The sequence below is a fragment of the Pituophis catenifer genome, unplaced genomic scaffold (genome assembly GCF_029215685.1).
Source record: "Pituophis catenifer annectens isolate HBS135680 unplaced genomic scaffold, rPitCat1.0.hap2 SCAF_3, whole genome shotgun sequence".
Classification (NCBI taxonomy): domain Eukaryota; kingdom Metazoa; phylum Chordata; class Lepidosauria; order Squamata; family Colubridae; genus Pituophis; species Pituophis catenifer.
Genome location: NW_027256883.1, coordinates 92955864 through 92982933, shown reverse-complemented (window position 1 = coordinate 92982933; position 27070 = coordinate 92955864). Strand labels below are relative to the sequence as shown.

The following is a 27070-nucleotide window of genomic DNA, read 5'->3' as shown; positions in this document are numbered from 1 at the left end:
TTCTTCCTTCACAATGGTTATTTCTTTTAATTATTTTTAATCCATATTCACTTATAAATCTATTCATTCCTAATCACCTCTCTTTTTTGGTTTACTATACACACATCCCCACCGGATCCAACTTACCACACCTAACATTTCTCCTCATAAACCATACCATACTCTTGCTCCCATCCAATATATGCACTTTTTACACAGTATTTTTTTTTTAATTTTGATTACTTGATTATTAGTCTAGTGTTAATCTTGATGTTATTCCCTACTCATCTGGATATAGATTGCTGGAAGACCATGTTTTGATATTTTTGTTTCCTTTTTGGCATTTTGATTGTCTCTTTTGAATGTTGGTGTTGTTTATCTCAAAATGCCTGTTGATGGCTGGTTAGTCTGAGAATTTAATTTAATATACTTTAAATACTTCTTGGTTTCAAAATAGATGAACAGACTTAACCATAGTTTCAGCACAATAACTATGAATCTTCTAAACCAGGGGTGTCAAACTCGTGTCGTCATGGCAGTGTCACGTGATGTATCGTGATTTTTTTTCTCCTTCACTAAACCGGGTTTGGGCATGGCCAGTGCATGACACATCCAGTCCATGGGTCACAAGTATGACAGCCCTGTTCTAGACCAAGCCAAGTGCAAAAATGCTAGAGAATTCTGGAAGCATGGCACTTAGACAAAACATAGACCACAATCAAGAAATAAATAATACCCCAATTAAGGAACTACCAGCTCAGACAAACAAGCTATCAGTAAACAACTGTTTACAAATGAGAGCATACCCCACTCCTTGCTAGAATGATGATATTAGCTAGTTTGGCAATGAAACATCTGCAAGAAACAATCAAACTCAGAGGGCACCAAGGAGCCCACAGTTCCTTCTTTTGCCTTATGCATGTATGCATGAATAGACTTAAAAGTAAATCGTGTATTTGAAAGAGGCAGACCTTTTTTTTAAAACCCATATTCATCAATCACATCTTATTAATTTGTGAGTCCGTGAATGGCCCAATAATTCTATCATGCTCCCTCAACTTGTTTTGATCCAACCATTCATGACATTTAATAGAGTAACTGTATTCTTTTAGGTTTCATTCAATCAGAATGTTGCACAGGTTTTTGCAAAACTAATTTCTGATACTGTTATTATCAGTGTTCACCAGAGTATAATATGGAAGTACCATTAAACCTGAATTCCTACTGCAGGTACAGTTACAAAATAGATGACACCAGAAAATATTTTTTAAGATAATGTTAGCCCTTTCATTCATAATTAAGCCTACAGCTTCCCTTCCCTGCATTTATTCATCAATTTAGCTCCATAAGATCAGATACTACATACTTCCCCTTTCTCTTAGTCACACAAAACCCATACATCTATTTAATTTCCATCATATCTTTCACTAACTTTCACTGAGTATCACCCACCATGGCTTTGGTTTTATGTAACATTTTTAGTAAAGTAAAGTAGACCAGACTGGGATCCCTGAAAGTACCTAAGCTGTATCCATGTTTCCTGTTACTAGTAATGCCAAGATACTAGTCAATTTGGGCATGCAAAGCATTGAAAGTAGAATGAAATTCCTAGAAAGAGAAAAAAGAAGAGCAAGAGACTTACCTGTCTGCTAAGTACCAGCAATGTGATGAAGAAGATAAAAAGAGATACAGAACCCATTGTTTTTAGATCTTTCAGGATCCCTGGCCTGTAAAAATAAAGTATTTTGATCACAGGGGATCAAAATTGGTCTACAGATTCTGAATATGCCCATTTAAATTCATGGTGCAAAAATTTCTAGTACAAACTCAGGACCACTTCATTCTATGCACCTAATCAATTTTTCCCTGAATGGTAACATTTTAGATTGCCAACTTATATACAGTTCTGTATCTGAATGTTTCCCCATTATAGAAACAACTTTCAGAAAAAAAAGAATACACAGAAAAAGGTAAAAATATTCTTCATGAGAAAGTGAAAAAAAAAAGCACATTTTGAGAAAAAAAAGTATATATCCACCAGTTCAGTCAAGTTAACTATAGCTAAAATTCACAAAATCTCCCTTCTTCCCAGCAGCAAAACTACATTTACAAAATTTAATACCTAATAACTTGTAGCAATTTCAGGATTGCCAAAATCAGTGATTCAATAAGAACTTCGTTCTGCATTATTTATAGAACATAGAATCATAGGGCTGGAAGGGACTGTGGAGTTCTTCTAAGGTCTGGATGATATAAGTAATCCTGCCAGAATAGCTTATACCATCCAGAAGTTGTTTTGATCCAACTAGATCTAGAAATCCAACCTCCAGCTCAAGGCAGGAGAACCTATACCATCCAGTCAAATGGTTGGCCAGTCTATTTTTGAAAATCTCCACTGACAGAGTACTCACAACTCTGGGAGGCAAGTTACTCTGTTGACTAACTGTTCTCACTGTCAGAATTTTTTTCCTTAGTTATAGGTTGGATCTTTCTTTAACAAGCTTCCACCCATTATTATCCAGCACTCTAGTGCTTTGGCAAATAAATCAATCCCTTCTTCTCTGTGACAGTCCCTCAAGTACTGGAAGACGGTTATCATATCTCTCTAATTGTTCTCTTTGGTAGGCTAGACATACCCTCAACCATTTATCATACAATTTAGCCTCCAAATCCTTTATCGTTTTTGTTGCTCTTCTCAGCACACTTTCTAGGGTCTTGGTATCTTTTATTTTATTTGTTTATCAAATAGACAGCTTGACCATCTCACTCACAGAGTGACTGCTGGGCTGTGATGGGGCCAATAGTCATTATTCATATGTGTCAAAATAAAGTATGAAACACCAGGAAGCATATAATGTTGGCTCTAGTAGAGTAAAAATAAAAGTACCTTACTTGTGGAGATGATTAGTTTCTGATATATAAACTATGTACACAAATACTAGTGCAAGAGCAGTTCTAATGTCTTAAATAAACAAATATATTGTTTTTTATTTCTAATTTACATTAGCTTGTGTAGTGTGCTAAACTTATCAAGTTACCACCAATTATCTGAATTAAATAGAATTGATTTTACCCATCCTCTAGCTTTAAAAATGGGCTATTTTTTTCCCCCTTGTCTTCTCATCTCATGTATCATGTTGGTGAGATCCTTGAAATATAGAAACAGTCATTTGGGTTCCATACCATTTCTCTTAAACATTACAAGCAGAGAAGAAACATGGAGGAGTTGGCATCCCATGCCATCCCAGCTCCCCAGGACATAAACAATGGTTTTGATTTAGTGGCCTACCTTTTTAGTGGTGCCATTGTATAGAGTAACTTGCTGTAATTATCTAGCAGAGAGCCATGTGTGTGCAAAAGAATTACATTGTAGACAACTAGAGCAACCAACATGATTGCCATTTTCAGCTCATGATTTATCCGGAGGAAAACAGAACAAGAAATGAGGCCCAGGATGCAGCTGTAGATAAAATACTAGAAAAGAAAAATCAAAACAAATAAATATTTGGAAATCAAATATCAAGATCCAGTTCTTATTGGTTATAAAACAGTGCCTATCTTGTATTATTTCAGATAATAAATGGGACGAGGGGTGGACACTTTTAATTAAAATACTCTTATCTGTATATAAAATTAGAGGACTAGATGAAAGATTCTACTACCACTTTCCCTGACTTGCTAGTTTCTATTTGAAGGATTTTTAACTCATCAAATTAAAGAGACTGAATGTTGCATTTTATACTAACATGGTACCTGAAAATGGCTTCTTCATTAATACATGACAAAACAGTGATTTTCATGTATATAGAACTAGAGTTGTGCAAATCATTCAGTGAGATTCTTTGCTTACGGGGCAATCATGTCTTGGTTTTAGATACTTCAAAACTTCCAAAGTCTTCCAAGCATGTATGTACAGAAGATACTTCCCCTGGAATAGCTACTTTGTGATGTCATAAAACAACATCTTGTGAAATGATTGGCACAGGCCTAATCAGGAACAGGACAGAATACAGGTAGCCAGAGGTGAAATTTACTTACCTTCGCTACCAGTTCGCAAATGTGAGCGTGCGTGTGCACACTTGCGTGTGACACCTCTGTACATGCACAGGACCTTCTGCGCATGTGCAGAGGATCAAAAACGGGACATGATGACGTCTGGGTGGGTGGGAGGAGCCTCCCGCCGCCAGCGCTACCGGTTTGCCCGAGCCAGATAGAACCGGCTGAATTTTACCACTGCAGGTAGCCCTTGTTTACAGACTGCCTCGTTCAACAGCTGTTCAGTTATGACAGTAATGATAAGGTGACTCTGCAACCAATACTCACATTTATGACCTTTGCAGGTCTGTAAAGTAAAGAAAAAGTACGATGAAGTACGATAAAAAAACACAGTTGCAGTTTCATTTAGCAACTGCTTCACTTAATGATCAGGTTGCTGGTCCCAATTGCCGTTGCTAAACAAGGACTACTGAAATGCAGTCCTGCCTAAGTCCTACTGAATCCAGCCAAACATTTCTTCAAATCATTTTATAGACACTATTTTTATCTGTTAAGGATCATGTAAATAAGATACAAACTTACTGGTAAGAAAAAATTGTTGCTTTGAATATACCAGAGAGTCTGATCTCTTGCATCAGGAGAACTTATATTTGATGAATTAAGAATGGGGAGAGATTCAACCACACCACCATCATTCAAGAAAAACTAAAAAAAAGAAAAAAAATTCATAGGCTTTCAGTCAAATATACAGAATCTAAACAAAAGAGCCTTGATAGTACAGTGGTTTAGTGCACCCTGTTATTAACACAGCTGCCTGCAATTTCTGCTGGTTCGAATCTCTCCAAGGCTCAAGGTTGACTCAGCCTTCCATCCTTTCTAAGGTAGGTGAAATGAGGACCCAGTTTGTGGGAGCAATAAGCTGACTTTGTATAAAATATACAAAAGAATGAAGGCTATTGCTTAATGCATTGTAAGCCGCCCTGAGTCTCCGGAGAAGGGCGGCATATAAATCAAATTAAATCAAATTTTAAAAAAAGACAAATGTTTCATTATGAAGGGGAAAAAAGCTTCTTTAAAGTTGTATAATTTTTTTCAACCTATCAGGTTTCTGTTTGATGCATTGCCCTGATAAAAAATACAAATTATCTTAATGCATTGAAAGCAATAAAAAACAGAATTTAATCCGTGGAGGCTACACATTTCTTTTCTCTCATCACTGAAAGTAAGATGCTCAAACCGAATAAACAAATCAATATAATTAAGTAGAAGAAAATCTTATTAAACCTACCATGTTGAACACAGCCATAGTTAATATTACAGCTGTTGTTATCAATGTAATCATGATTCGTGGCCAAGGGCGGTTTTCAATGACTCCAGCTGATTTCAGAATCCACCTCAGGAAAGCTGAGAGTTTCTTGTTACACTGCTGAATACAGAATACATGAAAATGCACATATTTATTTCTGATTAGTCTCCAAAGGGAAAAAAAAGTGTTCCAAAAATATCCAGGGCAACAGCAAGCAGAAGATACAAAACAAAAGGATAAAAATAAGAGGTTACCAAGTATCATGTTGATGAATTGCTATTTATTTAGAATGACAATGCTCTGAACAGGAAACAATTTAGCAGACAAAAAGGATGTCACAGTCTCCTAACATAGACAATTGCTCAGGTTTTAACTTCATTTCTGGTCTATAAGGCAATCTCAGAATGCCTAACAAGACAATTAAAGAAGAAGAAGAAGAAGATAAAGATGGGCTCAAATCAAATTAAATTCTTATTATTTGTTTGTTTGTTTGTTTGTTTGTTTGTTTGATTTATATGCCACCCTTTCTCCGGAGACTCAGGGCGGTTTACAATGCGTTAAGCAATAGCCTTCATACTTTTGTATATACCTGCTTAGTAGGGCTTTCGCCCCCCCACCCCAAGCGGTGTTCTTTTTTATACAAAGTCAGCTTATTGCCCCCACAATCTGGGTCCTCATTTTACCTGCCTCGAAAGGATGGAAGGCTGAGTCAACCTTGAGTCTGGTGAGATTTGAACTTGCAGTAATTGCAGGCAGCTGGTGCTACTTAACAGCACTTTAGCACTTTAGTCTGCTGTGCCACCAAGGTTATCAGTATAAGTCGTTTGACTTTGCCCTTTCCTAGGATATTTTTCAACTTCTCAGCTTCTGAGCTCAACCAAGATTGACTAGATACTTTTAGATTTTCTTGAATCTAAAATATTATTTGACTTAGCCCTTGTACACCCTACTTACAATACTTAGCAGGAAAAGCAGAAAGATCAAGTCACTTATTAAAAAGTTATAAACGAATGAAATGAGGCAAACCTGAAAGGATGGCAGGCAGCAGGTTGTGAACTCATCCAAAATAGGCAAGTCTATTCACTACTAATTCAAATATTTGGCCTAATAGTTAAAAAACATTCACTATTGAAGTTATACTGCCATATTGAGTAATAAAGAAAGAGCATTGCTTGTTTATTTTTATCTCCAAATTTAGAAACATACAAAGATATATTCAAGTTTACAAATGTTATTGTTCATCATCTGAGCTAAAAGCCATCTGAGCCATGCATACATACATTTACACATTCATGCATATTTACCAAGAAGTTATGTTAGGTTTGATTTCTAGAATATTCAGTATGAGTTACCAATAAAGTTTCAGTCTTTTGTATTACATTATAAATTTCATTTTAGTACTCTGGTTTATACTGCTGGTTAATGGCTTAATTTTATATTAATTATCTGGTTTTTCTGGATTATTTCATCAATAATAGTGATTACAAAATTCCTTTGGTGTAAAAGTCCTGTCCCAACTCTTCTATTTTGAAAGTATTTCTTTGCTTTATTAGATTAGTTTATTTGATTCAAAAGTAGCACAAATTTACTTTATAATGCCTGACACTAGCACAAAAGATTTGTGATAATGTCATCATGTACATGTCTTGAATCTTCATTTCAGTTACATTAAGGTTTGAAGGGAGTCACTCACTAGGTATTTCCAACCTTGTCCCTTTGAAATGCCTATATTTAATGTCCTTTGCAAGCTTTTTTGTGGCTATTCCCAGAATTCATCATTATGAATGATGATGATGGTGGTGATGATGATGATCAATTATGATGCATTCCTGAGGAAGTCATCATAATTGCTATAGCAAATTAAAAAAATGTGGCCTTACCAAGGCATTATAACCTGGTATTAACACTTCATGTATTAACACTTCATGTGATCTTCATTCTATCCCTCTGTTAATGCAGCCTAAAACTGTGTTGGCTCTTTTTGGCAGCTGCAGCATACATTGCTAGCTCATATTTAAGTGATTGTCCACTAGGACTCTCCAAGATCACTCTCACAGTTACTACTATTGAGCCAGGTACCACCTCTATACTATACTTGGTCATTTGGTTTTTCTTGCCTAAATGTGGAACTTTTTTCACCATTAAAACTTACTTTTTTCACCATTGAATTTCATTTTTAAAGATATGTTATTCTTTCTCACTATTGGCCACAGAAATTTCACAGAATGTAGCTAGTGGTTTTTTACCAGACACTATGGTTCTCAGTGCACTTGAGTTTGGTTGTTTTTTACCCGACTAGCTAATTCCAAATTATTTGTTTTTCTGAAATATTGCTTGGAATTATTAGCAGACACAATAACAAAACTTGTAGAAGTTTTATTTCGCCAGTGCAACTACAAGAAGTACTGAAAATAATAAGATATTTTTCTTCTGCAAGATTTTTTGAACAGATCTTTGGCTTCTGTCCAGAAATTGAATAAGATTTGCTGCATATGTTATATATAGCCTTGAAACTTTCTCCCACACAATGTCAAACACATTTTTGTTTTCTAGGAATAACATAACATGAAACTTTGTCCTTTGAAATGGAATGACACCAGATCTGGCTTTTTGAATATTTCATCCCTCCCAGCAAATACAATAAACTTAACAATAAATATCCAATGCTTATTAGAGGTACAAAATGGAGAGGCTGAAACATGATGAGCTCTCTTAGTTTCTAGCTGATAAAATTATTCTTGCAGGAATAATACAAGATATTAGGACTTTCACAAAAATGACAGCTTTATCTTTCTCTTCTTGCTCTCGAAATCCCATTACATGTAAATCCAACTGATGACACTGAAATTCTAAATCTACAATTTTGCTCTAAATGGTTTTATTATACATCATTAAATCAGTTATGGATGTCTCAACATACTTCCATGCTCTTCCATCTGACATATTCTATTCTGGTACTTAACTCTATTCTGAATTAACTGTAGCTTTAATATCTTTTCAATAAACCCAAAACTCTTTATGAAAACAGAAATACTCCTCAATTGCTAAAGCTGTTGCCTTGGAGAAAAAATAGCACCGAACATTTTGAGTTCCAACCCAGTGATTTACAAACAACCCCACGTTGACAGCAAAACAGAAGATAATCACTGTTTTGAATTCCAGTAGTACTTAATTAAACAGTTATCAAGATAAAACTCCAGAGAAAATGCTGAGATCCTTCTGACTATAGCATACACTTAATTGGAAGTCCCTCCTTTTAAAATGAAGATGAAAATGGATCTTGATCTCCATTCCCAACTCCCTAACATACTGCAGAGGACTTCCCTGGGAACACTAATGTTAGAAAGTTCTCCTAGGGCTGGCACTTGACTGGGCCACTGTCAGATTTAGCCCAAGTACACCATAACAAAACCCAGCCAGTTCTTTATTGCTTACACCATAGAGACAGAATCTTGCCAGACTAAACTTATATTAGCTTTAACCTAATGGATATATTATGCAAAGTTCTATGGAATGGTTATCCTAAATATCTTCTACTTGACATGACCCAGCTTGGGACTGTGCTGTCTCTTGTATCACCTCCCTTCTTGGAATATGCTCCCTTCTTCCTGGGAACCTGATAACTGCAGTCCATCAAATTACCTCCCCCTTGTAGAAGTAGTCCATCACATTTCCTAAGCAACTCAGAACACAAGTACACAAAACCACAATATCATTCTTTGGTAAATCATGGTAGTTTCTTCAGCTTAATCATTGAGGGAAGGTAGATCTGGGATATACCAGCAATTGTTTCCTTATTCATATAGTCATGGTTATAAGGGCAAGCAAGTGTTTAGGAAGATCCATAACAATGCCCTTCCTACATCTCTGATCTGTGCTTTTGAGAAAGAAAACAGTCTTATTTGGGGATAATAGTACAGAATCTTTTGACAGAAAGCAAGGATTTAGATAAGCCAATTGGGTATATCCTCAATGTATCTTCCATCAAAATAGCCTATTGGTTTTGAGTCACTAAATTTTGGAAGGAAGACTTCAGAAGGATCATGAGAACAATGAATACTAGGTAGATACCTAATCTTAATCTATGCTATTGATACATTCTGAGGTTGCCTAGTAGTCTAGAATGGAATGATACCTAATACCTTCTTTTTGCTTATTTTCTATCTTTGACATAAATCATTTTTATATTGCTGGCTTTTATGAATATTATGCTAAATCCATTTGATTTTAGTTTAGCTTTTAATGGTAAAAAGTTTAATTCAAAATATTTGACTATAAATCATACTTGTGCTTACTTAGGAATAAGTAAAATTACAAATCTAAAGAAATACCTTTCAGCTATAAAAAGCAATTCTGTTTATCTTATGTTGAAATCACTAACATCAAACATACTATGACTGTTTTATCCAATCCATTTTCATCAGCCATAAGCATAATACAGGCATGGAAGAAGGCAATGGCAAGCTACTTGCATACTGTCATAAGAGCAAGACATGTTCCATGAAATGACCAAGAGTCAAGTTCAGCCTACAGAAGACTTTATCTTTCTTTGCCAAAGACCATATAAGGCATAAAAGATCATAATAAGGCATAGTTGATATGACATTATTATGTCATTTCAACCAAAAAATTACTTTGAAAATTGTCCAGCTAGGAAGACAGCAATATTAGTAGGAAACATTAAGTCCTTGTACTGATGTCATTCCAAGATGTAAGTTTTAGAAGACATACTATGGTTGGTAAGCAGCAGTACATTAAAAAAAATTAGTTTCTAAGGGAAAAAATTATCTCTAGTATTCAAAATTTTAACTGCAGTTAGTTGCAAAAATGTAGTTAAGCCAGACAACTAAGAGAGACTTTAATTTCCCATAAAAGAAAAATATCTTCCACTGATTCCAATTGTTGTAATTTATACAGAGGGATTGTGTTGTTAGGGAAGCCAAGATGCTCGTAATGATATTCAACCATCTTGAATTCAAAATGACGCTCTTTGGTACATGTAAAAATTTCTAAAAAAATCTTTTCCTATTTATAATATGATGGTTGCAGAACAAAAAAGGAACTACCAGTATATGTTAGTATGGTGAGAAAAAAGTAGAAATCAGACATAAACAAAAACGTTTTTCTAGAGAATCATCCAATACTATACTTTTATTCCAAACTAATCTCCTTCCATAATTATTTTGCCTAATATGGCTTAGGAAAGTTCTTCTATTACTATTGTATTTTCATTGTGTTTTGGTTTGTCTTTCCTCCTCAATGCATTGCTCCCTGTCATGTGTCTCTTTTGCTTTTTGCTCAATTTGGAGATGCAGTAAGGACTAACAGAAGCTACAGAGGAGAAAGCCAAACAATTTTATTTGATTCAGGTATGTCAGTTTCCATTTTTCAGCCATTAATTGATACATAAACTTTTTAAAATGGTTGTATAGAATGCCACTGGATTCTATTGCAAGAAAGCAAATCTGTTTTTCTTCTCTAAAAATTTCAGAAATCATTGTACCTAAACAAGCTATATGTCCTGGCAAATATTTTCAATTGTCCCCAAAACTCTTGAGATACATTACAGAGTGGTGGTGGAGAATATAAACCAAGCATCATTGCCAAGAATCTCTGTGACCTTGTGCCAAGTGGAGAATATAAGCCAAGCCTCATTGCCAAGAATCTCTTTGACCCTTGTGCCAAGTGGCAATATCTGTGGCTCTTTTAAGCAGAAAGAGCATTAATTTCAGCCCTTCGACTTTTTTGTGGAAAACAGTAAGCAATATTTTAAGATGGAATCTGCTTAAATAATCTTCTACAAGTTAGCTTCATATTACAGTACATGAATATTTATTTAGTTTTTATAAGAGAGAAGACACAACTTCTAATACTAATCCAACAATAGTTAAAACTAATTCTTAGTATCAAGGATGTTGGGTTTTTTTTGTTGAAAAATAAAACATTGTGCACCATGTTGCATAGAGCTAAGTATCTTAATCTGGAGGCTTAAAAGCAAGTATCATTCAGTTTCAAAGCAATCTGTGACATCACATGGAAACCTAATGGTCTATCATTTTGGGCTGTATAGAACTTCAGATTTGATCTCCAAAAGGTGCTTCAGAGAATATGCAAATAGCAATGTAATATTTATCTATTTACAACACCTAAAGAGAACTCTGCTTTTCTCCAGAAGCCTACAGGAAAATATGCTGCTGCTTGAAAGCATTGTACAGCCCTCCTAGCCATAATATTTTTTATCAGCATGTTTTCATCACACAGCATTGATATAAAATTAGCATTCTTTTTCAAAAAGTTAAATCACATTTAGTAACATGCCATGAAATAAATTAGGTAAGGCAAATTGCAATTTGAATTTCTTACATTTTCGGTGTTGTGTAGCAATATCTATAGTTAAATGCATTTCAGAAAACTAAATAAAATGTAAATAAATAAACAGCAAGAGAGTAGTATAGTATAGTATAGTTTATTGAATAGCCCGAAGGCCTTTTCAAACAAAACAGAAAAGAAAAAGGGAAAAAGATAAAACAGTTACAAAAATAGCAATCTAAAAATATATGATAGATGACATTAAAATTTTACAATATCAAATTTCAATAGCTAAGTTGCCAAGACTAGATAACCCAAATAGGATAGCTCCTCCAGCAAGAGAGTAAGTCATCTAAGATCTCCTTTCTTAATTAAGTACCTGAGAGAGATAATTTGCTGTTTGGTCAGAGAAAGCAGTCTTGAAGAAATAATGAATTGGGCCCAATTACACACAACCAAACCACAACCAATTACACACAACCAAAAACCACAACCAAAACCACAAATAGTTGCCAACCAACCAAACAACATCTCCATATTCATTAAAGATACCATTGAACAAGAACAAAAACGTCAAAACACTATCTTATTTGGATTAGATGACACCAATGAACCTGATATCACAAAAGTTTGTAACATCATTAGCAGTCATCACACACCAACCATCTCTCCCAACGAAGTCATTGAAGTCTCCAGAGATGGCCTAGAATATAAGAACAGCGATGGCTCAGTAGCCCCATGATTCTGTAGAGTCATCTGCAAAAATGAGGCCATCAAACTAAAGTTCAGTTACACTATAAATTCAATTGGCAGATCCAACCACAACCACAGCAAACGTCAATCACGGCCTGACCTATCTTTATTACAACAGATCCGCTCCCGTGAATTCTGTGCAGAACTCAAAAGATGCCAAGACCTAGGTGACACAAATCTATATATCGACTACTGTGCTGATTGCATAAAAAGTAAGACCCACAATCAATAGCCAAACATCCAACCCTCTATCACCCAAAACATCCAACCATCCATCATCCAAGACATCCACCCAACCAACATCCAAAACTAGGTATGCATGCCCCTTACTTCCTCAATACCAACTACTACTGACCTCAAGCATCGTAAACAAAATGCCCAGACTCCTCCTCTTATTAAATACTGATACATTTGACATCATATTTGTCTGTGAAACATGGCTAAATGGATCCCTCCCTGACTCCATTATCACAGTAAGACATTTCACATTTACTGGTCTAATCACGAAACCCGCAGAGGGGGTGGAGTAGCTATCTTCTACAAAAAGTCACTAAACATAAAAAATATTCAAGTTGCACATGAACTCACTCTTCCGGAAACTATTGTCTGTGAACTGTCCTTAAACACCACACTTTGCTTCTTACTATGTTACAGAGCCTCTGACTACGATATCACACATGCAAACAAGTTAACTTCACTACTAACATGGGCAGCCTCCTACCCATACCCTCTCATCTTTCTTGGTGACCTCAACCTACCTCTTATTAATTGGACAATAAACAAATGTACAACTGAACCCATCCATACCACCCTATACAATGCTGTTACAAATCTAGGTCTAGATCAACTACTTCAGCTTCAACCACAACAATACATGAGCACACAATAGATACAAACTTAAAGTGAACTGCTCCAAACTTGATTGCAGAAAATATGACTTCAGCAACAGAGTGCTGGAATGTACTACCTGACTGTGGTTTCATCCCAAAACCCCCAAAATTTTAACCTAAGACTGTTTACTCTTGACCTCACCCCATTCCTAAGAGGTCTGTAAGGGGCGTGCATAAGAGCACCAGCATGCCTACTGTCCCTGTCCTAATATTTCTTCTATTTGTATCTATTTTATGTATCCAATCCATGTTTATACTTATTACCTAATACGTTCTTGACAAATAAATAAAAATAAAAAATAAAAAAAATTATTTATGCTGACAGATTTGCCTTTTGCAGTCAGTATGAGTGTGCATTGAACACTTACCAAAAGCTGTCCTGCAAAACAGATGAAAAGAATGAAGGAGAGTACCAGAAAGGCAGTTCCAAAGGAGATTCCAAGTATAGATTTTCTGAAAAACAAGAAAAAAGGGGCTTTTTCCAGAGAAACCAATTCTATGTAAACATAACACAAATGATGACTGTTTTCTTTACCTTGGCCACATCTCTCAACTAAAGTGACTATAAGGAAGTAGGGATTCATTTGAACTTCCAAAGGGCATATGCTGATGAGATTTTAAAAATATCTTTGCATTGAGATCTTAAAACATCCCAGACCCTCTTCTCCCGAGGTAATGACCTGGTTCACCAGAGAAAAAGGAGTTTTAAGTTTAGTTTAAGACTAGGGGAGGCAATATGAAGGAGTGTACCACACCCTCCTCACATGTAAGACTCTTTCAATATTCAAACTAGTTTCCGTCCCCATCTTGGGAACATGGCTGTCACTATCATATTTGGTGCAGATCAAGTCCTTAGAGAAGTAGAGATTTTCTTCAATTTATGCACATATTATATTTCTTAAATATGATAATAAATGAAGAACAACTCTTCCCTTAACCAATGTCTAGATGTTTTTAAAAGAGAGAGCTGAAAAATATATTTTAATTTCTTGTTATTCCCATTTCCATGGGGAAATATGATTAAAATGCCAATTAAACTTATTAAAGGTCAATTACTATTTAAGGAAGAATTTTTAGTCTTAGTAAGGGATTGCTACCAGGGAGTAAAAAACAATGTCAAAATTTAGCGTAGCAACAAAATACCAATATCTTAGAACGTAATAGGAATAAATTCTAAGCAAAACACCTATATTGCCTTCCTTCTTCTGGACTAATGGAAAAAATATTTTTATATCAGGAAAGATTTGGTTATTATACGGTAGGGACAAATGGAATTTTTAGAACTAGGGCTGTGCCCCCAGGAATTATATTTCAGGCATAAAACAATCACTCTGAAATGAATATATACTCCTATTTTAACAAATAATGAGCATGTGATCTGATCAATACTATCAGTGTCCCAGCACAATTGTACTCAAAGAGGCAGAGGTTTGGCATTAACTGCTTCTACTGTGTATTAATTAGTTTCATATCCTGCCTTTTACTCAGGAGCTCGCAGGGACATTCATAATGCTCCCTAGTTTTGTCTGAAACAGCAACCTTATGATATTGAGTAGCCCAATATGATCAAATAGGTTTCAGTGGCTTCTATTGCTGAATGACTTGGAGCCTCCTTGCTCGTTGTCTAACACCTTAAGCCCTACACCACACTGTGATGCTCCATACATGTAAACAGTAAATTTTTTAGAGCAATTTGTAGGTATATATTTTATAAATGCATGTGTGCTAACTAGATGTCTCTGCCACAGAAGCTTATACATATCTCTCTTTTAACTGTAGCAACAGTTATCAATAGATACACAAAAACACTATTTTCTCAGGGATATTTTTTCACCAACTCTAATTATTTATTAATTTATATCTCTCTTTCCATTCAGAAGCTCAAGATGGTATACATAGTACACCATTTTTTTCCTCACAAAAACTTTTCAACATAAAGATTTTATGGGGAAGCACTGGCAGTTTATTTCATAAAAGTCATGAAATATAGTTTGGTGTAGTGAGAGAGCCAATTTGATGTAATGGTAAAGATTCTAGGCTAGAAAGCAGGAAACTGAATTCTAGACTTTCCTTAGGCATGAAAGCTAGCTGGGTGACTTTGAGTCAGTCACTCTCCCTCAGCCCACCAGATTTGTTGCTGTCATGGGAAAAACCAGAGGTTGGAGTTTTAGATATGTTCACCATCTTGAGAAGACACCCCCCTCCCCAAAAGAGGTGGGATAAAATTACTGATGTTGTTGGATTTACATAACAATTCTGTTGATGTTCCATTCCATAGTGGTCAATTGTTCATTTCAGAAATTCAGTATTAAATGCATATTTTTGCCTTTAATTATATTGTATGTGTATGAAAAAGAAATTCAGGGATAAATTCTTGTAGGAAAATCACAGAGAGCTAATTTTCATCTTTAAGAGCATTAGATTAAGTTTGATAATTTCTGAGCCTGTTCTTTCCATTTTGAAAGTACATTCATAAAACTTTCAAAAGATTTCAATTAGAGCGGAGGTTTGGAACACATAAGAGTTTCATTGTTAAAACATTTTTTCTAATATAAACATTTGCAGTAGCTCTCCATTCTATCAGGTGCAATAAAAAGAAAGCCCTCATATAAATGAGTGGCATAAAAATGAGAGAGGAAGTGAGAGAGAGAAAGAAAGAGCTTGTGGAGTGTCATTTGCTTTCAAACAATCAGAGCACTAAGTGTTGACTTTTCAAAATTCAATGTGCTGAAAATCCTGCTTCAACCTTCAACTCAATACCCTGAAAGTTTCCTATGTAGAAAGTAATAAATTGAATTATGAAAGGACTGTTCAATTTCATGTTTAAAATGATTTTTGTGCTTTCATCTAGAAATAAAGCACAATGGGATGATTCACCACCCAATGGAGTCAGAATCAAATATCACTGTATATAGGATCTTGTTAAAGTCAACAAATAATCATCAACAGGTTCAATAATTTTCATATGAAAGGAGAATTCATGAAAAAAATTCCTAGAATATTTCACCATCATTCAATTTTCCTGATAGGCCATATATGTCCATAAGTATTTTAGTTATGAGCCACTCAGAGTTGTTGAGAATCAGGAAATATATAAAATAAACAAAATATTTCAGAATCTTCTGAACTTCTGAAGTGAATATAAGTTTGACAATGCAGTGAATCCATTCCTTGATTAGACTTTGGGGACATTTTCTCCCATAAAGTCCCAGCTAGCATTTAGCAAAAAGAAAGATTTGTGAACATTAAGATATTGAGAAAGTAAATTGGTGAAAGATGCCATAAGTGAATGAAGTAGAAGACATCACCGAACTAACTTTGTCTGATACTGAGAAACTACAACCTGGTTCACCAGAACTCAAACTTGAATCAAACTAATTTTTATGTTTCCTTGCCTTGCTGCCAGTAATTAACCTGGGAGGCTAGAAGTATTTGCAAGAAGCCTGAACTCCAAAGAATAACAAGAACAATGAAAAGTATGTAAAACTGCAGCATTATTTAAAACATTTTGTTTCCTTGCTTACTTGCTTGTCTATAAAACTCTTGACAGTACTTCCTTGCTGTTCAGCCAAAAAGACTACCAGAATTATTGTTATAGGGTTATAGTTAGAACTGGCCTTTCAGCAGGTTTTAGAATGAATTTGTAAGATATTAATTTTATTAGTAACTATATTAATATGAATATGTGAAAACAAAGGTGCAAAACCCATAGATTATGACTAGATCTGCTGACTGAATCATCAGCAAAACCTTTTAGCTGTACAGCAGCTGAAGAGACAAAAGATTAACATCTATGGAGATTCTCAGTCATCCATAGTTGTCCCAAAAGTGATTTTCAAAAGGCAGCTGGAGTTTTTTTTTCTTGAAGGCATTTCGCTTCTCATCCAAGAACCTTCTTCAGCTCTCACCAAATGGGATATACAAGATTATAAATCTTGCCATCCTCCACCATTTGGTCAGAGTTGAAGAAGCTTCTTGGATGAGAAGTGAAACATCATCAAGGGGGGAAAAAAAACTAAGTCCAATTGCTTTTTGAAAAAGCACTTTTGAAACACAAGGTTAATAGTATCACATGCCCACCAAGCGGAAGTGGAAAAAGGGAAGTGCTACATCTTTGCTGAAGTTTTTAAAAAATATATAATCCAAGGGAATAAATGGTCAGGATGTCTCTGATAGTCTTGCACCAAATCTAATTGTGATCATGTCATGGCCACAATGGCTTGCATCATTTTCCTTTGAAGAAAGACGAACTGAGAAGAAAGGAGGAACAAAGGAAGGTGGTGGTGGAAAAGACAAAATAAACATAAAATAAACCTTTTTACTAGACATAAAGTAGAGTGTATTAAAAAAAAAACTGCCAGTATGATGGGATTATAGACAGGTCCAATTCATGGATATAAGCAAAGAACAGTATACATCACTCACTTACTTTGGTAGCACTAGAATCTGCACAAGAAAAATGCAGAAGAATATAAGACAGGCACAGGTTACATAGTACTTGAATGCCGGAAGGGTTGTTGCTCTATACTAAAAGAAAATGAGAGATTATTTTTAAAAAATCAAAATATTTCTTCATTAAAAATGACTACAAGTAAGTTATAACACCTATTGAATTTTAAAATATTTACTGATATGAGGGTATCCTTTATTTAGATAACTTTATGGTTTTAAACAAAAACATTGGAAGAATTAAAAGATGATGGTTGATCAGAGTTATTAACCATGATAGATAAATTAAACTTCAATATCCAGAGGCCACATAATTGAAAATTCCAACTGCTGAAATCCAGGAGGGAAGAGCCATCCATAAAAAATCCTGAACAAGTTCCATGCCTTTGATGACCTCTATCAATTAATTCACTGTGATTGATGACAAGCCACATTGGTATGGTGAACCTGAGCCAACATGTCTTTTTCAAAGCATCAATAAGCATTACGAAGCTTCTTTATTAATTACATTTTCTATATTGACAAAGTTTAAAAATGTTCCACAGAAATGAAACTCTCATAAATTGTTCATTTTGGGATACATGCTATTTGAATTATGGAACAATTTCTACAGACAACCATATTGAAATGCATAAGAGCAGCAAAAGTACTGCCATGGATTGCAGTACAGGAATTTTCCAATCAATTGTACCTTGATCTTTCAGGAAAAAAAGCAGGTTTAATGGGTTCATAGGATCTATTAACCTCCCACACATGAAAATGAGTAACACAAATTGATTTTGAAACTCTGGGATGATTATTCCTATTCCTGAATAAACCAAGATACTTTAGATGAATTGTTAATGAGGACTGAGGATAACTATATCATAGGTGGCTGTCATTCAATCACTGATATCATTCAGCTCATTTCTGAAAGAGGGTCAGTACCTATTAATAATCAACATGATGCTAAATACTTTGATTTTCTAGATCTATTGGACTTCTCTAAAAGCTGTTATAGCATTAAAATCATTCAATTTCAGTTACTTTTATTAATTAGATCCTTTTTTTTCTTTTGCAAAATTCTGACTTAAGTAATAGATTTATTAAATTGAAGAGTATGCAGGAAATGCATCATTTTCTGATAGCCAAGAAATATAGCCAAAGTTTCACCTCTTCCTATCTGATTTCTGGGTTTTTTCTGTAATTTTTTCCTCATGTGCAAACCCAAATTCATGCAACTCTATATCAAAGATGAAACTATATATATAAAAAAGAATCTAATCTCCCACAACATTAAAAAAGTCACACATTTTCAGGTATGAATAACTATAAACTACGTCCTTTTTTCTTATTGACTAGAGAATTTGGGAAATATATGTAAAATAGAATTTATAATTTAAATATAACTCACTTCTTTTTCTAAGATTTTATTGTAGAAAAGCAATGATATTCTTTGAATATCCTCAGATTTAAGCCACTGCCTAGAAAAGAAAAAGAACCATAACAGCATTATACATAAGCTGCTAATATTTTTTCTGGAGTCTTGGATAAGAAAAAATAAACCTGGTTCATAAAGGAAATCAAACAGTTGGATGTATTTATGTAATAGAAATATACCAGTTCAATAGCAATTTCTCTTCTTTAGGGGAGTCAGTGAATAGGAACCATAGATCTCCATCAATCTATATTGTCCAAGCTTCTAAAATGGTACCAGTCTAAAAATGTAATGTAAGGATGATTTCTAAAGTTGGTGGCAGTTTTAGACTGCCATCCTTGTGAATAAGGGCTGAATAATGTATTGTAATAAGAAGCATTTAACTTAGCATCAATAATTAATTTTTATATGTAAATTTCATGATCTCCATCAGGGGTGTCAAACTCACATCGTCGCAGCGTTGTCACATGACGTATCAGGATTTTTTTCCCCTTCACTAAACCGGGCGTGGGCAGTGCGTGATGCATCTGGCCCATGGGCCGGGTGTTTGACAGCCCTGATCTACATAGAGGCTCACAAGTCAAAATAACGTCTTGTATTGTATCCACAGTTCTATGTGACAATAAGTACCCTAGAATCCTGCTAAAGGAAGGGAAGGAATGTAAATATAACTTTGTGCAGGTTTCAGAGCTAATGTGATCAGAATAGATATTCAGTTCTTCTCATCTATTTTTGAATAAAATGTTGGTCACTAAATTCCAGTAGATCAGCAAAATATTGATTTCTTGTCCAACAGACAGTTAAGTCATAGAACATCTTATATTTTTCTCTTCTGTATTATCATATAATCTGGGAAGAAAGGTAACAGTCAGATTCCTATTTTGAAATAGGCTCCTCTAACTCCAGTTCAAAAAATTCTGCCTTCAGATTTCTCAAGGAGCTTCAATGCTTACTTCCATAATATGAACAGCAGTGGTACAAACAACAACTTTGTGGGCAAACATACTTTTGAGCATTTATTCCATCAATTGCTTGAATCATCCTTTCATTTAATTCCTCTTCAAATTTTTTCTTCTGAGATTTTGTTCTGCAGAGATAAAGTAAAGGAATGAAGTTAGCATCCTGAAGGATGAAATTTAAATAAAATACAGGTAATTCTGAATAACTGTTCAAAATTGCAATGGCCTTGGAAAAAGTTACCCATCCTCAAAATTGTGACTGTCACACACCCCTTGCGGTCGCAGGATCGCACTTTGGGCAATTGTCAACCAGTTTCCATTTGCAACCGTTTGCGGTATCTGCTGTTACATGATCACATTTTTCTTATTTTTTCCTGCAAAAAGCACCGATTGGGTTAGCTGGATTTTGATTATGTGATTTGTTAACGACTATGGTGACTTGATTAACAGTCATCATAAAAAGAGTCATAAAATTGAGTCCAGCCCCATAGTGACTCAATTTACAACTACAAAGACTTATGGCCAAATTTTCAGGCTATACTGTGGTCATAAGTTGAGGACTACCTGTAGCCCTGGTGGCACAGTGGTTAAAGTATTGCAGGCAAACTCTGCCCACAGCCTGGAGTTCAATCCTAACAGGGCAAATAATGCTTACATTGGAAACTGCCCAGAGAGTGCTATAAAGCACTATGGGGTGGTATATAAACCTAAATGCTATTGCTTACCTATATGGCATTCATTAGGACAAATAAAATAAAAGCAACGAGAAAAGCAGAAAGAAGGCCAATATATTACTATTCCTATTCCCTGTAGCAGGCCAGCACAGATTGACATATATTGTAGTGATCTGTACTTGAAATCAACTTTTCATTTTACAATGTAATGTTAAATATTGCTGATGTGACTGTACACTTACATAGCGTACACCTATTTTTATTTCAGTCAAAAAGAGCTGCTTGATAAGAACATAAATTTAAATACTGGATTTTAATAATTAGACTCAATGGCTTTAGCAATGTTATAATGGAACCTCAAATGAAGTGATATAATTATACATTTTGTTTCTAATGAACTTGGAAAATTTCCTTGCTGTTTCTATAACATCATGGAGTACAAAACTTGGTATAATATAGCTAATTTTATACTCTTTGTCATGTGGGACAAAATAGTCAGGATTGGCCTAGTCAAAACTTGAATGGGAGACTATCAAAGAATTTCAGGCTGCGAGTTAGATGGGGAAGTTGAACAAAGCTCTTGAGAAAAGACAGTAGAAAACCACTTGGTATATTCTAGATAACTAGCTTGACTTAAAGCTATCATAGTTCTAGCAGATGTATTTCTATGGAGCTATAGATGTTAACATATCCTTTTACAATGAGTTGAGAAAAGATTAAATACATTTTTATAATTGAAGGAACAAAGAATATAAATAAAGCTGAAGGATGATTAGCTGCTGCTGGAGGGGGCAGGGCTACCAATAATCAGGGCTCAATAGGCTATGTGCAGATACATACTTTCGGAGTATAAGACGCACCTTTTCCCACCCTAAAAGGGGATGAAAATTTAGGTGCGTCTTATACACCGAATGTAGCCCCGCCCACCCACTTGCCCCCACCCTTTGGCCTCTGCCTCACAGCAGTTACCTCCTTGCAAGCAAACAGCAAGAAAAAACAGCTCCTTTCAGCTTCAGCACAGGCTAATTAGCACAAGTTGATTAGATCCACCTCCTGACGCTCAGCTGATTTGCTCTCAGCTGTTTTGCCCAGGGCTCTGCTGCTTGCTGCAAGGAGGCAAAATTAGGCAGAGGCAGAGGGAGATTTCTTTTTCTTCTTTTTCCTCACCAAAAAAAGTAGGTGCAAACAATGGGAAATTTAGGGCAAAAGAGGAGAGTTGAAGATTTTAAAACACAAAAGAAAAAAAGGAGAAAGAAAAGGGCAGAAATAAAAATGGGAAGGGAGAAAAAAAAAGAAATGAAAGAGAGATGTTATAGAATTGAAATATGAATAATAGTAAGAAATAAATGGGAAATCATTATTGTAAAACTGAAATAAATAATAATTGGAATATTTGTCTTTGTATTTTTGAAATCTAGACAATGGTAAGTTTTTTTTAATTTTTTTTAGAAATATGAATATGTATAAACTGTAACAATTGAAATACCTTTAATGGTATATGGTGGTGAAAGTAAAAAGGATTAAGTTGTAGCTTGGATAATAGCTAGATCATTTTTAAATTTAATTAGGGAAATTGTAACAATTGAAATATTTTTAATTATATATTGTGATGAAAGTAGAAAGGATTAAGTTGTGATTTGGAGGATTATACAGGCAAAACTATTTGGGTTATTGGGAGAGTTTAAGATGTGAAAATGAGTAACATAAGGGCAAAGCTCTATTTAAGTAGGGAATTGTAATAATTGAGATATTATTAATTGTATATTGTGTTGAAAGCAGAAATGGTTGTGGTTTGGAGGAATATATGGGGAAAATTATTTGGTTTATTATTATTGGTAAATATAATTAATTGATTTGTAAGAAATTGGATTGCATGGAAATAATTGGAATATTCATGTTCATATTGATTAATATACAAAATGATAGTTATATAACTAATTGATTTATATTAAAATGTTGAATTTGTATTAAACAATTGTAATATTACATAATTAACCAATGTGAGGATGGATATAAAAATAGATGACAATGGGAAGGGATATAATATAGAATAGAAGGGAAAAATTGAATTTGATTAAGATTAGAGATGAGGATGAAGGGTAATATTGGTTTTTTAAAAAAATAGATGAGGAATAAATATGCCAAAAAGGAAATATAGAAATTGTAAATTTAATTGAAATGACTAAACACTGTTTAAATTTGTGAACCGGCCAAATACTCTATTCAAAGAATATACATTGTATGTTTGTACATGTGTTTGTCTAAAAAATAAAAAAAACTTTTTATCAAAAAAAAAAAGGTAGGTGCGTCTTATATTCTGAAAAATAAGATAATCCATATGTGTGACTCCCAAAAACTATGATGAAGACTTTATTGGGTCATGAGGGTTGCCGTACAGAGAATGCTACCTTTTACGAGCTTCCTTCCTTCTTAACAATTCTCTCTTCTTCTTTTTTAAAATAATTTCTATTAAACAGTTTGTCTTTAAAAAAAGACCTTCTTAACAATCCTCATTTATAATTTTTACTAGAGAAATAGTATGCTAATCCTATTGCAAGTGTAGTGGGAAATCTCTTGACACTTATTGATTAGGCTTGTATGAGCTTTTGAAATATTCAAATGCTTAAGGACAAAAGCCTAGCTTCTTTGAAGAAGAGAAAATGTTAGTTTGTGAAACTAAAATTTCAGATAGGATCTAAGACAGGGGTGAAATCCAGCAGGTTCTGACAGGTTCTGGAGAACCGGTAGCGGAAATTTTGAGTAGTCTGGAGAACTGGAAAATGACACCTCTGGCTGGCCCCAGAATGGGGTGGGAATGGAGATTTTGCAATATCCTCCCCCCAGGAGTGGGGAGGGAATGGAAATTTTACAGTATGCTTCCCCTGCCACATCCACCAAGCCACGCCCACCAAGCAACACCACACCCGCAAAACCGGTAGTAAAAAAAATTGAATTTCACCACTGATCTAAGGCCTAAGTCACATCAGTAATATTTTGACAAGATTTCAAAATAATTTCAAAATAATTATTATAATTACTCAGTCTAGAACATATCTTTTTGTTTTGCTGATGATTTCATTCTACCAACAAATTCCTATTAATAAAAATACCTAATATATTTCTATCTTGCCTAAATTAAGCTGATGAGGTTTTATAATATTTGAATTACCATATTTTTCGGAGTATAAGACGCACCTTTTTCTCCCAAAAAAGAGGGTGAAAATCTGGGTGCGTCTTATACTCCAAATGTAGCCCTGCCCAGCCTCTCAAATGGAGATTTGAAAGAAGCTTCAGAAAAAAACCTCAGAAAGAAGCTTCAGAAAAAAAGCCTCTGAAACAGAGGTTTCAGAGGCTGAAAAAAAAGCAAGGCACAGAGCTCTCAACCAAAGAACCTGTAGCTAAAATTCACCTCTGGGAACAGTTAATTGGGGGTATTCTGGGAGGCCGATCCACCCACCAATCAGCTTTTTTCTTATTTTCCTCCCCAAAAACTAAGGTGCAGCTTATACTCTGGTGCATCTTATACTCTGAAAAATTTGGTATTTCATTTATCCTCTTACCTTAACAGTTACACAAAATTATTATAGCTATTAAAAAAATATGCTTGTGTAGAATTACTGAGTAAACTAGCATGGTTTTCCATGACACTGAGGTCTTTACAAGTTACACATACCTTTCTCTAAAACGCTGGAAATTATATTGACCCATAGGCATGTCCTAAGAGAGAGTAACACAAAGTATCATCCAGATATATAGAACTATAAAATAGTTATTGGATTCAATATACAAGATTGCACTATAATACAAACTATTTGTCCTTTTTATATATCTTTATTAAAAAAATTTAAAAGTAAGATTAAAAACTAATAAGAATTAATATTTAGAATACAGAAAAAGAAACAGAAAAAAGAAAAGGACAAAGCCAAAAGTGCAGGAAAGGGGCTTTGGTTCTTACCTGACATGCACCTTCTCGTTGAGTGGAGAAAGCAGCCAGGAATGGGTTGTGCTCCGTTCAGATGAAGGACTGAGCCTGTGCAAAGTTGTTAAGTCCCGCCCTTGTTGCCAGGGACTCCCAGCTTACGGTGAAGACAAAGATAACAGATTCGATGTGTTGGAACAAGGTAAGGATAGAAAGGAGGAAAGAAAAAGACCAGACAACCAAGGGAGAGTCCGGCTTCTCAACGAGAAAGTGCATGTCAGGTAAGAACCAACGCCCCTTCTCCGTATTGATGGAGACAGCAGCCAGGAATCAGATATACCAAAGCTTGCAGTCCCAATTACGGGTGGGCCCTAGTCTGGTCCTGGGACTCCCCCCTAGTATGAAAACTTTGCAACACCCTGCGGCCAAAAGCAGCCTCAGCAGAGGCGAACTGATCTATATTATAATGCTTGATAAAGGGTGAAGGAGAAGTCCAGGTGGCCGTGCTGCATATTTCCAGCAAGGACACCTGCGTGGCCCATGCTGCCAATGTAGCTGCGCTGCGGATCAAATGCACTGTTACACGAGTAGGCCGCTGCAGAGAACGCAGATCGTAAGACTTGGCAATTGTCTGGCGGAGCCACCGGCCAATGGTGGATGGGATGGATACCCAATGAAATTGGTGTAAAAGAAACAAATAAGGATTCTGTATGGCGGAGGTCCTTAGTTCTCATTAGGTAAATACAAAGAGCCTGGCGGACATCCAATGGGTGGGCTGGCCGAGAACAAAAGTTGGGAAGAATCAGTTCCTGCATCCGATGAAAGGTAATGTTGATTTTGGGAATGAAAGATGGGTCGAGTCGAAGAACCATGAGGTCAGCATGGAACACACAAAGGTCACTACATATGGAGAGGACGGCAATCTCCGAAATTCTTCTGGCAGAAGTGATTGCCACTAAAAATGTGACCTTGCAGGACAACAAAGGTAGACTGGTCATCCGTAATGGCTTATATGGAGGTCCAGTAAGAGAATTCAGGACGATAGAGAGATCCCAGGTGGGATACCAATGCATGACCTGAGGTCATAAGTTAGTAGCCCCTTTGAAGAACCGTTTAATTGTGGGATGCTGAGATAAAGAGGAAAACGACCCACAAGTTAGAACAGATGATAACGCTGCCACCTGCCGCCGAATGGTGTTGGGCAAGAGGCCTCGGTCGAGACCATCCTGCAGAAAGTCCAGGATTTGGGTAATTAATGCCTGTGTAAGAGAAATTGATGCCTGGTCACACCACGAACAAATAGACCACCAAGTGGCCAAATAGATCTATTCCGTGGCTGGCCTTTGTGCAGCCTGGATAGTACTGATAACTGTGGAAGAAAAGTGGGTTCCTCTCAGAGCACACTGCTCAAGCGTCAGGCAGTCAGTTGGAGCCACTGAGGATCCGGATGAACAACTGACCCCTGGCTGAGGAGAGCGATGGTCTGGGGAAGTCTCCAGTGCGGTGCTATGGACAGGGTCTTGAGGTCTGCAAACCAAGCCCGTCGAGGCCAATGCGATGCGACAAGAATGACATCTGCCTTCTCATGCAAGATCTTCTGCACCACCTTTGGGATGACAGGCAACGGGGGAAAGGCATAAAGGAGATCTCTACTCTGGAGCGTGTCAACGCCCTCCGCCCGCAAAGTTGGGAATCGGGCATAAAAGCATGGCAGCTAAGCATTCTGCTGTATGGCAAATAAATCCACTTCTGGAAGACTGAACTGTTCTGAAATCCATTGGAAGATGGATAGGTGTAGGTGCCACTCCGCATGATCGATGGTTTGACGGCTTAGCCAGTCGGCTTGTACGTTGGCTACCCTGATATGTGTTCCGCCTTCAGCGAGCACAGATGGTGTTCCATCCAAAGACCCAGTTTCCTAGCTTCCAACATTAAACTGGACAACCTGGTGCCTCCCTGGCGATTTATGTGCGCCTTCGCGGTCACATTGTCAGTGAGAACCAACACGTCATGATTTGTGACCAGGCATTGGAAATGCCGAAGGGCAAGAAAGACGGCTCACAGCTCCAGCTAGTTGATATTGTGTTGTTGTTCATGGCTCAACCAACAGATCTGAGCAACCTGTGACTGGAGGTGCACCCCCCAACCGAGAAGACTGGTGTCCGTGGTCAATACTAGTTAAGTTGGCTCGTGGAACAGTTGGCCTTTGGAAATTGCTGGAGACCGCCACCAGGTGAGGGAATGTCTGACTCCAGGTGGAATCTGGACTTTTGTTGAAGAAGAGCCCTTTCCCGCCTTCTGAAAGGGCAATAAAACCACTGAAGATCTCGTAAATGGAGTCGTGCCCATGGGGTAATCTGAATAGCTGAAACCATCTTACTAGGAGCGTAGATAGCAGCACCAAGGAAACCTTGGAACT

The 27070-nt window shown here is 36.0% G+C and overlaps 1 protein-coding gene across 1 annotated transcript in view; it reads right to left on the bottom strand.

The window, feature by feature from the left end:
- Positions 1–27070, bottom strand: part of ADCY2 (adenylate cyclase 2) — a 156940-nt gene that overhangs the window by 22139 nt on the left and 107731 nt on the right. The window contains exons 11-19 of the mRNA XM_070939121.1: positions 24406–24449; positions 20106–20186; positions 19076–19145; positions 17663–17760; positions 13602–13686; positions 5264–5401; positions 4558–4680; positions 3286–3453; positions 1622–1708 (exon numbers count right to left, since the gene is read on the bottom strand). Of these exons, the coding sequence (XP_070795222.1) occupies positions 1622–1708; positions 3286–3453; positions 4558–4680; positions 5264–5401; positions 13602–13686; positions 17663–17760; positions 19076–19145; positions 20106–20186; positions 24406–24449 (894 nt within the window). The remainder of the gene's footprint in view (positions 1–1621; positions 1709–3285; positions 3454–4557; positions 4681–5263; positions 5402–13601; positions 13687–17662; positions 17761–19075; positions 19146–20105; positions 20187–24405; positions 24450–27070) is intronic.